The following is a 14,369-nucleotide window of genomic DNA, read 5'->3' as shown; positions in this document are numbered from 1 at the left end:
AGAGAGGACTTCTATATTAACATCTCAAGATATTACTTAAGACGATCTTGAAATACGAACGGACTATAAATATTGGTTATAATTATCAATAAATTATTACAATTATTGTTACAAAATTGAAATTTTTTTTATTAACAAGAAAAAGAAAATGTTTATAAAATTTTTTAATTTTTTTTTATTCTATGTAATATATCTATTTAATAGATCAAGATTTAATGTTTAATATTTAAATTTGACATGATGAGACTTGATCTATTAAAAAACTGTGTACAATAAAGATAAAGTATTCTACTTTCTTGTTAATGAGTTATGTATAAATTGTATAAATTTTAATATTCCTATTTTAGCTATTCTTCTTTTTCTATGAGACCACTGTTAATGGCGTGCGCAAATGGGCGGCTGATTGAAATTTAAAGTTATTCAAGTATGAAGGCTTATCTATTTCTATTTATCTTCGAAAATTATGGATTGATATGGCTTTCCAAAAGAAATGCTCAGTATGTATTCGGTTAATAGTACACTGCATGAATCGTGTATTAGAGATCACTATAAAAAATTATTTACAAAAAATAAAGTTATTTACAAAAAAATATAGTTAAAAAGAAAAATTAATATTAATTTTTTTTATGGAATAATTTATTAAAGAATTAATAGGACTCTCAAATTTAAAAAACAGTAATTAGAAACAAGCACTAAGTCGCGATTCTCATAATAAGTAATAAAATAATTGACACAATAAAATTAATAACGTTTTATTTCAATTTTGAGCATCTTCAACATTTTAAAAATAATATTCTTTAACGCACACGACAAGAATTTGAACACGATTCTAGATCTTCAAGTTGAATAAATGTCACAGTCGATTGGTAAGCTGATTGATAGATTAATTCATATTTTCACTATTATACACATTTATATATAGACAAATCTTGAATTTCCGAAAAATAAAAAAATATTAATAAAAATTATATTTATTTAAATTTATATAAAACAATAAAATTACATTAATAGATTTGTAATAAAAACGCTCAATTAGATAAATTCAAATATATAATAGACAAGAGGCTAAGAGCAATAACATTATTAGTTGCTATCATTTAATAATTTTTAAAATTACATAACAGATATTTCGACCTATCTTGATAAATATCAGATTGTTGTACTTCTTAAAATTACGCTTTGTTAAATGTACATAATTTTAAAAAATACAACAATATTTATTAAGATGCAGAACTGTAAAGAAAAAATTTTTTTGAAAAGCGGTCAAAAGCATGCTAAAGTAATTTCAAGCTTTAAAATGCTTTTTTATTTTTTTTATCAGCGATGATTTTTTACTGAGTTACAATGCTCTGAATATTATACAATTATAAAAGGCATATACCACTACGTAAAATCTTGAAAGCGAAATAACAATTTATCCAAATCGAAAAAAAAAAATATATATATATATATATAAACGTTTCGGTCTTAATTAGACCATCTTCAGTATAACATTATAATCAAATCGAAAAATAATTATAATAAAATTGAATGATTATTACATTCATTTATTCATATTTTTGTTTATTATGCATAATATATCAATTAATATGCACAGGTTTATTTAAAAGCTAAAAAATCAAGCACCAAGACAACTGTTTAAAATATAATTTTCGCAAAAAATTATGACGCAATATTGAAGATTATTATAAAAAGAGTCAAGCTCGAGTATAAGATAAAATAAGATTAAAAGTCAAGATAAATGAAATTTGATTTTGAAAAACGAGTAAAAAACAAAGTGAGTTAAAGTAATAAATAATAATTTGTGTCGAATAATTGTCAAAAAGTATTGGGTTGTCCGGAAAGTTCGTACCGATGTTGAAGGAAAATTGAAACGCAGAAAATTTTAATTTAATAAATGTATACTAAAATTTAAATTTTAGTCGGCACGAACTTTCTGGACAACCCAATAACAGAACAATTTTAACCACATAAAATCAACGATATTAAGATTGAATAGATAAATTTAAATTACAGTGCAAGCACTGAAGTCAAAAGAATCAAATTAATAAATAATTAAATTAATAAATAATAAATAATTAAGTAAAAATTAATAAAAAATTAATAGATAAAAAATTAAGAATTAAATTGCAGAAGCATCGCACAGAAAGCAATAAAAACTATATCAAAACATACATATATGACTAAACATAAATAGAAAAGTTATAACAATAAAATAGAATAAAATAGAATAAAATAGAATATTATCTTGAAGTCAAAATTAGAATATAAAATTATTATAGTTGACAATTAAAATTTGTCTAAAGATTTTTTGTTTGGAATCGAATTTTTTATAGAAACTCTGAAATTCTCTTTATCTATTTTTTTTTTTATCGATATACCTAGCTATTAACGTCAAAATTCCTTGTTCCTCTCTTGCCATCAAAGATTCATTATGTTATCGACGTTCATACATTGACGTGGCAATCGAACGATGAATTAAAGATTTGACAAGCTTTAACAAAAGCTGACATTTCACGATAGCTGCATGCAATGCTACATTCTTGTGAAATCGCTTGTTATCAGTAGTAAATTAACTAACAATACAACTCTTTCAAAATCATCTCTCGATATATTGTAACATTGAAGTCCAATAACAATGAATCGTGAATCATCATTTTTATAGTTATCAAAACCAATACGACAAAGAACGATCTTTCAATTTCTCGATTTCATAAAATAATATCTCTATCAACATTTTTAGATTTATGTAATGTTACCAATTACGCGCAAAATCAAAATTGATTTTGGAGAAGCAAAGTTGTTGCTAGTGATGTTAATGGCGATTCATGTAGTCGCTGAACCTTGCATTTTCACATCGCCGTTGACGCTGCAATTGTTACTGGAATATGCAGAATGGCGATCTTGGGATCAAGTTGTGATCTTCGATAATATCAGCCCGTTTAGTAAGTTTTCAAATTAACTAAATTGAAAGGAAGAAGAACAATTCCTTGCAAATTTCTCACATCTTTCATTGCAAATAATATATATATTAAATATATATCTATGTTGTTTGAGCATTTCATTTCATATAAAATATAATGTGTTAAATACATAATTAAAGCAATGGATGTAAAATATTCATATGTCGAAATACATGTGTAATATATAGCAGATATATTGTGAATATTTAAATGCATGCAAATATGCAAGGTAACCGAAAAATTTCGATCACGAATTATGGAACACCTTATATATTCATTGTGGGACATCCTGTATATTATATAACACGTAGTTGATACATATTTATCAAAATGTAATAATATGTTATGAAAAATAGCGTATCATAGTAGCATCATATAACATTTTAAAAAATTATAAACGCAATTTTGATGTGCGTTTCTATGTGCGCAAATTTCTATATGAGCAATTATTATTTGAATCTATAAGAACAAACAAATTTAATAATATTAAAGTATCATATTAGACTATGATGTAAATACAGTCAAGAAATAAAGGCTTATTTCGGTCAAGCTTGGAAATGCTGATCGAAACAATTTGTAAAACAAATTTAAGTTAAATAAAAATAATTTAAATTAAATTAAATAGTAAGTCAAAGATAAGTTTTTATTTTATAATATATTTTAATTTTTATATAGTTGAATGTAATTGCTGTAATTAATGCATATCTGATTTTTTTTATAGGTTATAAAACATACATTTTGAATGCGAATTTGCATTATTAAAGATACGTATCAGATATATAACTTATATATTTAATAGATACGTATCGAATATATAATGTCATATGTATTTGGTATGTAATGTAAATTATCCTAAATATTGTTAATAAAATATTACCCTAAATATGACAATAGCAAAGTGTCGTCTATTTAACGTCATTAATTAGTCATTCTTATAACGAATGTGACGTCCAAACATCATAAAAATGACGTGGATTTATCACAGATATATAACGTTATAAGTCAACGTCAAAAATATGTTATTTTTTCATGTTATTGATGGTAGTTATTGAAGGTGTCATCCATTTAATTAGTTATTCTAATCTAGGTATATGATATATTTCTGAGATAAAGTAAAAATTATAAAAATGATCAAATTTTCTAGGTGTTGAAGTTCTAAATATTCTAAATTAAAGTAAATTCAATTACTTTTATAATTTCCAGTACATTTTAAAAATCATAATAAGCTTCTTGATGGTATGTGTAAACATCGTAAAAATGACTTAAATTCTTATATTTCTTATCATTCACACACTTCATAAATTGACATTAAAAATACATTATTATTTTCGTATTATTAATGGAATAAATGTATAATCGATACGTTATTAATTGATCACTAATAATGTTAACTATACGTCGACAATTGGCCATTTATTCGACGTCATTAAGTATGACATTGTAAAGATGTCATAAACAAATGTCGTCATTAATTGATCAAAAAGATGACGTCATTATTACATCTTAAATAGATATATAAATAGTCATATGACGTCATTTAAAATAACTATAAAATAACTATCGATGTCAAAATAACAGCTTATCTGGAACATACATACAGACCAGACATTCATCGGTATTAAACATGTATCTAATATATGATTGATACGTATTGCTATGTATCTGTTATATAACATTTTAAATTTCATGTATCTGCTACTTATCTAAAATTTAAAATGCTATGCGGATTACTATCGAATTTATTTCTAGTTAATTAAAGCGAATTTATAATAGCTTCTTTTATCTCGTAAATTAATATATTTTATAATTTTGTTTAATATACACAATAAAAAAAGTTTTAACTCAAAAAATTAATTCATAAAAGAACTATTTTTAAAGAAAATCTAAACAAAAGATACATTGACAAAATTCCGTTATTAAAAAATAGTTTATAAGAAATGCACTGGAATTATAAACTTTAATCGAACATCGAGTGTACATCGAGTAAATGTACATTTACAGTACATTTACTAGATGTACATTTACTAAAAATGCAGGTTGTGCTCTTAATTATGCTCGGCCGTTGATCAAGTGCTTCGGTGAAAAGGGCATCAGTGTGTCTCTACAATCAGCAACGAACCCGAACGTACCGGATGCTCTTACGATCAGAACACATCGCGTCGGCTCGATCGTCCTCTTGGATGGACTCAATCTAACATCACCTGATAATATTATCCAAGTGGTATGATTTTAATGTCTGTCAATTTCTGAGAAAAGAAAAAAAATAAAATTACAAATTTAAATTAAATTAATATGTAGAGATAAAAAAGGCTAATAAGAAGCAATATAAGAAATAAAGCCAACAAGAAGAGATATTCACAAAATAATAAACTGAATCAATTTGTAAAGAAAATGCATAATTGCTTATTATAAAAATTATGTAATTGCATTAATTATGAGATGCATAATTTTTTAAGTAAGTAATTTGTGTTTTTTTTTTATACTAATTGATTCAATTTATTATTTGATGCATAAAAGTATTAAGATTACTAAACAATTACGATTATTAAACAATTTATAGTTATGAAATTTAATATGTCAATATAAATGTATATCAGAACAAAATATAAAATAATTCAAAATCTATTTCAATTTTTTCATATTTCTACTTTAATATTTTTACATGTAGAATAATTAGAGAAATTATATTATGTAAATAAAATCATATAATTTCATCTAAAAAAGTGGGGGTGAGTTCATATCTAAGGATGACGCCTCCATTTAAAAAAAAAAAACAACGTAACTAAACTATGTTCCCCAAGTCATTCCATTTTTATCTGAAACATTTTTATATCAAAAATAAACTATTCAAGGTCTTCAAATTAAATGGACTATCTTGTATAATGTTCCTTTAATTTTCTAAATATTGCAAGAAAATATCATGTTATGTTATCAAAGAAGTGTCTCGCGGGAATTCTTATTTTCCTAATTCGTAACAGACTTCAGCGATAGCATAATAGACTTCAGTAATATTGTATGAAGATAACAATTTGATAATCATAAATGATATTTCTACTTTTATCATAAAAGAAAATTAATCAATATATTTCAACAAATTTTTCTTTTTTATTACAATAATCACTTTACAAATAATAATCAATAATCGCCTATTTTTTTATTTTCTTTCTTTTAATTATATGTATAATAGTAATACACAATTTTTTTGTCAAAAATTAATTGCAAATTTTAAAAAATGTGATTTCTTCCGCACACTACTTTCGGCATACTCGCACTTATTTTTCAATTAAATTAAATAATCATGACTTATTTTTCAATTAAATTAAATAAATCTTAAAAGTATATATTTTAAAGCTTACATACACGGAAAAAATAATTTTGATTCATTAACAAAATACAAAATTTAACAAAATTGTTTATGCAAATTTGATGGAAGCAAACAGAATTTCTGATTAAAATGAATATTTCAGGCCTCCCAGAAATTCTTGTTCAACTATTACATTTCCTGGCTTATGGTGACCACAAGAAGACATGATTTTACCATCGACACCGTCCTTCGAGATCTAAATGTCGGTATCGACAGTGACGTGATCGTAGCTACCTCGCCACTACAGAATGATGCTGCTGCTTGGATATATGCTCAAAAATATCGAGATAAGTAAGGCTACACATCTCGAGAATGGTATAAAAACGTTATTATCATAATCGTACATACTTTAAAGGATAGAAGTAATTTATTCAAAGAATTGATAAAATAAAACGTTTAATAAAGATTAATAAAATAAAATGTTTGTTTTTTATATTGTACATGACTTAAAAGAACCATTTATCTTTACATATATTATATAAAATTCCATTAATTTGAATACATCATCCTACTAATGAACGTGACAAATATAAAGTCTCTTATTTTCATTCCTCGAATAGAAATAGAGATATAAAATAGAAAAAATAAAGATAAAAAAATAAAAATTAAAATGAAGAAATGGAATATTTTTATAAAATTGGGCATTGCTTAATTTCTATCAAGATTGTGATTGCCATCTTTTTGGGTTTTCGATGAGAGACTTCAGCTTTTTGACCAAATTTTCAGCTCTTCTAAATCTTACAAAATTTTGATGACCTTTTATTAAACACTCGTCAATTTCTTCCTATTTTTAGAATAATATCATTGAAAGCACAAGGCAGAAAGAACAAGTTTGGTGACTGCTTTTTAGAGAACGCACTACAATATAACGCACTACAACATATAATCATAATAATCGATCTCGGGAGGTCATATCTTTTTTGTAGGCTTTCTACAATAAATCATTATTTAAGCTTTAAGTCGTGATCTGTAAGAGATTAACCAATCTCTTATATATATAATAGTTGATTATTCTTCTCACTATGATTGATTGATTTTTATGATTTATGAATTAAAATTTAAATAATGGCTTATTGTAGAAAGCTCGTAAAAATCTTAAAAAAAGCATTACAAGAAAGTTTGATTTCAACAATTTTAATAATAGTTGTCAATTTTTGGCAAAATAATAGTAATTGTAAATCTTTGGTTGAAAAGGTATCAGTTTCTAGCAGAACACTAGTCGAAGGATGGCAACCGTGATGAAGATAGTAATAATCTAAATTAGATACAGAAATAGGAAGTCTTTTTCAAGACTCTCAAGTGGAGTCTTTTTCCACAGAATTTGTCAGTCCTTTCAGCGATATGGTGATCGTTTTGAATTCATGGGACCGCCGCCGGAACGACGTAATGTCGAAAACGCCACGACCAATTTGAGCTATACCACTGAAGAGAATCGCACAGTATCGTTCTACTTGATGCACACTTACAAAATACGTCACTCCGACAATACGAGTCTAATTGTCCGCTATCTCGGTTTCTGGAATCCAGAATCTCACACTCTCAAATTGCCGATGAGCGTGAAGCTCAGAAGCGATTTCAACGGTCTTCCCATTGTCTTTGGAGTATTGAACGGAACCAGCGATGGGCAGACAGACGTTATCGAATCAGAGGCCACTGCCAACGATATCGCACCCCTTTTGGACTTTGCTACCATCGTCACCCATAGCGTGAATGCCAGGTTAAAAATCATTCTCTGTACCAAATTTAATTGGATGCATTTAATACGATATTAAAGTCACATACATAAATTAATATAAAAATAGTCATTAATGCAGCAACTTATCTTGTAAAATGATAAATATTCAATTACGGTCTTGGCAACGCCAATTAGCAATTCATGTATATTGTAAAACATGTTCCTTAATCCTTGAAAAAGTTACTTCGAAAATTAGATTTCTCAGAATATACGCATGTTACATATAAAATAATAGAAATTCTACAAAAAATGTTTCCACAAAGAATAAAATAAATCTTTAGAAAAAATAAAAATAAAATGAATCTGAAAAATATATTACAAAAAAAAGCTAGAAATAAATATAACTTATTTTGAATTTTTATAGCATCGAGCTGGTGCCGCACGAAAAGTTAGGTATGTTAGCTAATAAAGAATGGAGCCATCTTCTCGGTGATGTTGTAACTGGCACTGTCGACATCGGTTTAGGATATATAACGGCGAATGACGAAGAGCGTTGGACAGAAATGACATTTAGTCATCCTTTAATACGTTACATGTCGGTATAAAAATATTTTAATAAATTTAAATTCAAAGAAGTGAATATTAATGAGCAAACGAGCAATGTAAACTTTATTATTTTATTACTTTAAACTAAACATTCTATTTATAATTAAACTAAACACTACTTTATCTACTTTATAACTTAATTTACTTTATAACTTTATATTTCATATTTGTTTCTTCATGCTAATATAATCTTCTGTTATTTTGATGAGGAAATACTAATTTGTGCAAATTATACGTTCCGCATAAATCATATCATTAGATCAGTATTAATATACATTATGAGATAAAATATAAAATAATATAAAATATAAAATAATAAAATATAAAATTTGCTTTGTAAATGTAAATATTAAAAATTTACGTTTGCATTTTACGTTATTTAAATTAAAAATATTTTGTAGTAATAAAATTCAAAGTAATATTTTGAACATTCAAGATCAGTTTTTCAAATTCGATATCTGTTTTTGTTTAAATAACGTGAAGTGAAGAACGTAGTACAAAAAATTGAAATGTTTGAGAAAGAACATAAAAAATTCTTTTAATTATTTAAAATTTTATAAATATAACTATTTTTTCTTCTACATGATAATATAAAATAATATTTTACGCAGGAGAAATATTTATTATCATCCGTTGGAGACCGGCACGATGAGGGATATATTTTTGCAACCGTTCGATAATCGATTACTTGGCTGCGTCGCTGGAACATATCTCATCATGTTTATCGCGATGGCGACAGTTATTTATGCTGCTAAAACAATGTTACATGATGAAGATGAAAAACACGTCGAGATCGGGGAATCTGCACTTTGGTGCTTGAGTATCATGTGCATGCAAGGTTTATTTCTTTTTTTATAGCTAGGCTATTATAACAAATAAATTATCATTTCACATTGTTATCACCTCTCTTTTATATACAATACTAATTTAAATAATACATAATAATTACAACGTAATTACAGAATCGAGAATGTGAACAAAACGTGGACAAACACGTAATTAATGGTCTAAAATGCAGTGGGCAAAAATTGCAATATTTCTACATTTTCATTCATTTATTATTACCGACAGCTATAATCACTCACTATTGAACTCTCATGTTATGTAAATATTAAATATGTATATGTATAAAATACAACCCGAAAAAAAATGTCTCATATATAATTATATACAATTATATATAATTATATATAAAATATGTCCATTTATATAAATTTTTTCCGAGAATATACCCTCTAATTTTAATAACTACGTTTCATTTGTTTTGTGTAACACACATGTGCATATAGGTCCATGTTTTTATCGATAAACATGCTAAAATTCTACATGCTTTTATGCTGAAATTTTATAATATATATAACGTGAACTATATGCTAAATTTTAATGCTATATCATAAAAGTATGATACGGTAATTTGTATGTTTGTAATGTATTTTCTATTAAATTAATTATTTATTAAATTAATTATTAAATTATTTTTTATTATATTTTACATACCGTAAAAGAAATATTTTTTTGTTACTGAGGAACGCATTTTTTTATGCCTCGGTTATCAAGTCTAATCTCGTCTAAACTTAATTAATTATGTGCGTAATGTATATAAAATCTATGTATATGAAATCCATTACTCATACATTCAAACATTTGGAATTTATAGGATCACCCTGGACACCTCGAAGTCCATCAGGAAAGACTCTATTGTTATCCAGTTTAATATTCTCCCTCGTGATGTACAATGCTTATGCTGGTTTCATCACATCCATACTATCGGTGCAGGCAACTGGAATCAAATCGATCACCGATCTTCTTTTTAATAATTTCAAGCTAGGATACAGTGCCGCCGACGATACATACATAAGAGTACTATCAATTATTTATTTATTGCCATTATTATCATTTATTACTATTATTTTTCTTATTGCGTTTTGTCATATGAATCCTCTTTGATATTATTTTGTTACGTATCTACGTAGATATTATGTAAAAGGTACTATAAAAATAAATATATAATAACAACTTTTTAAATTAACACACCCGATATTAAAGAATCTAACAATAACAACGAATATGTTTTAATGATATACAAAATTAATCTTTTGATGCCACTTGTAGTGGTAGCATATACACAAGGTTTTTTTATTTTACTATGTTATAACATTTTTATTAATTGTGTTTTTATTGTAGAATACGATGTTTTGAAAAACTTTTCTTTCAATCATCTTTCTTACAATACTGTACCGCTAGGAGAGTTTTATAATTATTTCAGATAGTTATACGTAGTTATTTAATTGCTGTTTGTCGGAGTTATTTAATATCGCATTATCTTTCAGAATGCGAACGATAGCAATCTTCGTCAGTTGTACATAAAAGCGTTTAACAATCGCGAATCTCGTCTCGAGACGAGGACTGGCCTTATGAAAGCTGTCAAAGAAAGGTATGGATTCTTCGTTAGCGCGACTCTTGCTCGGCGAGCTCTCAAAACAACCTTCATACAGGAACGATGCATCTTGAAAGAGTTGATGCTTCCACAAACACTTACAGTCGTCGCTCTTCCTATGGCTAAAAGTTGCCCATATAGGAAAATCATTAATCTCAAGTATGCAAAGTTGTCGAATTTACATAACACATTAGCATGATAAAATTAATATTAGTATAGAATAAGCATTAAAATATTATAATTATTATAATTAACATGATAGAATTCTATTATGTATATCAATGTAAATAATTAAAATGTGAATAATTAAAATAACTAATGTCCGTTTCTATCAATGTAGATCAACTTTAATTTCTCTCTCGGTATAACTTATTCTTCATCTTTTTCTAATTCTTATAGAACTAGAAAAAGATAAAGAGTAAATAGAACCGAGATTAAAATTAATTTACATTTATTAGAAATAAACATTCGAAAAACATCAAGAGTTAATCAAATAAAATTAAATTACCTTGGTAGAAACTGGGCATTTAAAAGTAAACAGCAACAATGAACAGCTTTCTAATATTTTTAAGCTAATTAGTCAGTAGAGCCAATTGTCGAAATCATAGTATACCTATAACATGTTTTACCGCAGCAAGTTACACTGCTCTGAAAACGACTAATGATATCACATATTATACTTTCTGAACAGGTTCATACATGCGATGTCATTAATCAGAGAGATATCATTAATTAGACTCGTTACGATTGATAACTATAATACATACATTCTATAATACATTAATATATTAACATATTATAGAATGTATTATTAATGTATTATAAAAAAATATGTATTAAGAAAAATATGTTTAGAGAAAATAATTTTTTAACGCGCGTCAGTTAATAAATTGGCATCTCGTTTATAATTTACATTATTTTATTTGCAGTATATTGCGAATCTACGAACGTGGCGTTCTGGATAAGATACAGGAACGAATGCTGCCGACGATGCCGCGATGCGCAGCGTCGGCGGACTTTCATAGCGCGAGGCTCGCCGACGTCTATTCCGCTTTCTTTCTATTGGTAGCAGGTATGGTTATTGCGATTTCTATTGGCATCTTCGAAAGAATATGGAATAAGCGGAGGCAAATGCAAGAAACTGTTGTGCGCGGTATACGTAAGCACAATCTGATATCACACCTCCACTTTCATCATCATCACGATGGTGGTCACAATCGCTCCAACGATCATCCTCATCTCGTTGCTGCTCCAACTGGCAAGTTACGCGGTTATAATCTCCCTTATATGATCATGTTACAAGATCATGCTCATCAAGTGCAGTCGTTTGTCGGTTTTCAAGAACGTGACGTTTCTTTAGAAGAACCGAGAGGTTTGGAGCTTTTGAAAGTACGGCAGAAATCAGCAGGTCCTAAAAGAGCGTCCTGGTCTTCTTTCTCAAGCTTGCCCAAGAGGAAGATAAAATCAACCAAAAAAATCCCATCGAACATGGAAAACATTCGAGTCTTTCCGTTTAACAATTAAAACCCGTTTTGTTGACCCAAACATTTTTTCAGTGTGATGTTAGTCTTGCTATTTAATTGTAAAAATATTTTGGACAACTACGACAATGTATTAGGGAGAATTCACAGAAAAACAGAAAGCAGAGAAGCAGATTCAGAATCAGAATTCACGCTCGTAATCAACAATTTCTGCTTTTTGGCAGTAATCAACAATTTCTTTTTTTTCTGCGAGTCAGCGCGAGTTCTGATTAGAGTTTGCTTTTCTGTTTTCTGTTTTTTCTGTCAAGGTGTCATTTTTAGACAATACAATTCTACATTTCACAATATACATCATATTGTGCATTCTTGCAGATTTAGTTAAATATTTGCTTTTATTTCAAATCATAAAATTATTATCGAATAGCAGCATATTAAGTCTGTATAATATTATTTGATAGATAATATTTTTTATATAATTAAAAATAAAACATAAATAAGAAGGAGCATATACTACACACGCAAATGTGTTTTTTGTACAAGTCATATTAAAATTAATTACACGTAAGTGTTTCGGTCAAGTTGTGACAATCATCAGTACAATACAATAGAATGCAAATGTTAAATACTAAAATAGCATATTAGAAATGATCACAGAGTGAAACGTCTACCTGTAATTAATTTTAAATATATGATTTGTGCGAAAAATACTTTGCGTATGTGACTGTATGCTCCTTCTTATTTATGTTTTATGTTATCAAGCCATCTTTAATAACTTTTGTTCAAATTTTAATTAAAAATAGATGATATAAATAGTCATTCAAAATTATTATACATATTCGGCTAGAAATTTCATACGAGCACCGAAAATCGTAGGTACTTGTCGCTTATATATGTTGCTTATACCTCTGCAATCTCGTAAACTGCTAATCTCGTTTCTACGGCACAAATACAAAGATTTTATTTCTCCTTCAGACCGTAAATTATAATTTATAAATTATTCATTTATACTACATAAATCATTAGATCAGCATTAGTTAATCGATCTTATGAAACAAGATCTTACTGTGAAAATTATCACGTGAGATGATAAGATAAAAGATGAAAGATAAATTTCATATTAAATGTATGCTGATATTGTACCTGCAGAGAATATCTTCGAGATTAGGAATGTATTCGTCGTCCTCACACCACTCCTTCCAATTTCTGTATAATTGCAGTTCTTGTATTTCATCGAGAAAGTTGTGACACATATTTCTCAAACTAATCAAAATAATTAATTTTTATAAGCTAATCACTCATCTATTTTTATGATAAATTAAAAGAGATTCTCATAATTAATTACCGTAAATCGAGATTAATAGTAATAAACGACTTGTGCGCTATGAATAAAACCGCCCTTTCACATTTTACAAAAATTTAATTAATTCTTTCGTTATATTTTAAAAAAGCTATAATGTAAGCTTTTCTATAAAAATCTTACTTTTTCTCCCACAATCCATTGGCGGATGAAATGAGCTTATCACCCGGTAACGGGTCGGAGATAAATTTTTTGCCATCAATTTCACGCAAACCATAGCTATAAATATTATGATCGTTGCATCAATGAAGAAGTATATTGTAAAATTATGTAGCAAAAAAAAAGAAACTGTTTACTGTTGAAAAGAATAATCGCAGATAGTTCTCAAAAGGAGCACTGTTTCCGTTTCATTTAGCCAGTCATCAGGCATCATTATGTCATGGACTTCCAGCAGAGTTTGATTAATCTGAGAAAAAATTATGAGATAAAAATACATTGCAAAAAAATGGATAAAAATTTATATGAATATACATTATACATATTACA

General features: G+C 27.2%; 2 protein-coding genes across 2 annotated transcripts in view; one reads left to right on the top strand and one right to left on the bottom strand.

Moving 5' to 3' along the window:
• The first annotated feature begins 2,752 nt into the window (after positions 1–2,752).
• LOC108693829 (glutamate receptor ionotropic, delta-2-like) lies at positions 2,753–12,569 on the top strand. Its single transcript, XM_018202980.1, has 9 exons — positions 2,753–2,945; positions 5,000–5,184; positions 6,431–6,618; positions 7,646–8,044; positions 8,427–8,597; positions 9,220–9,446; positions 10,266–10,468; positions 10,939–11,204; positions 11,975–12,569. Exons 1-9 carry the CDS (start codon positions 2,753–2,755, stop codon positions 12,567–12,569), a joined length of 2,427 nt encoding a protein of 808 aa, XP_018058469.1.
• Positions 12,570–13,352: 783 nt separating this feature from the next.
• Positions 13,353–14,369, bottom strand: part of LOC108693824 — a 1,521-nt gene continuing 504 nt past the window's right edge. Inside the window, exons 2-5 of the mRNA XM_018202976.1 lie at positions 14,180–14,289; positions 14,007–14,102; positions 13,667–13,786; positions 13,353–13,461 (exon numbers count right to left, since the gene is read on the bottom strand). Coding sequence (XP_018058465.1) covers positions 13,353–13,461; positions 13,667–13,786; positions 14,007–14,102; positions 14,180–14,289 — 435 coding nt within the window. The remainder of the gene's footprint in view (positions 13,462–13,666; positions 13,787–14,006; positions 14,103–14,179; positions 14,290–14,369) is intronic.

Source organism: Atta colombica, unplaced genomic scaffold, assembly GCF_001594045.1.
Source record: "Atta colombica isolate Treedump-2 unplaced genomic scaffold, Acol1.0 scaffold110, whole genome shotgun sequence".
Lineage (NCBI taxonomy): Eukaryota > Metazoa > Arthropoda > Insecta > Hymenoptera > Formicidae > Atta > Atta colombica.
Note: the sequence above shows the minus strand (reverse complement) of the source record. Positions and strands in the feature narration are given on the sequence as shown.

Bases quoted from the DNA above. Each gene is read 5' to 3' on its own strand.
- LOC108693829 (XM_018202980.1), top strand. From the start codon at position 2,753: ATGTTACCAATTACGCGCAAAATCAAAATTGATTTTGGAGAAGCAAAG. The intron at 5,185-6,430 runs GTATGATTTTAA...TGAATATTTCAG, and splicing joins CTGATAATATTATCCAAGTG to GCCTCCCAGAAATTCTTGTT. The intron at 11,205-11,974 runs GTATGCAAAGTT...TTTTATTTGCAG, and splicing joins AGGAAAATCATTAATCTCAA to TATATTGCGAATCTACGAAC.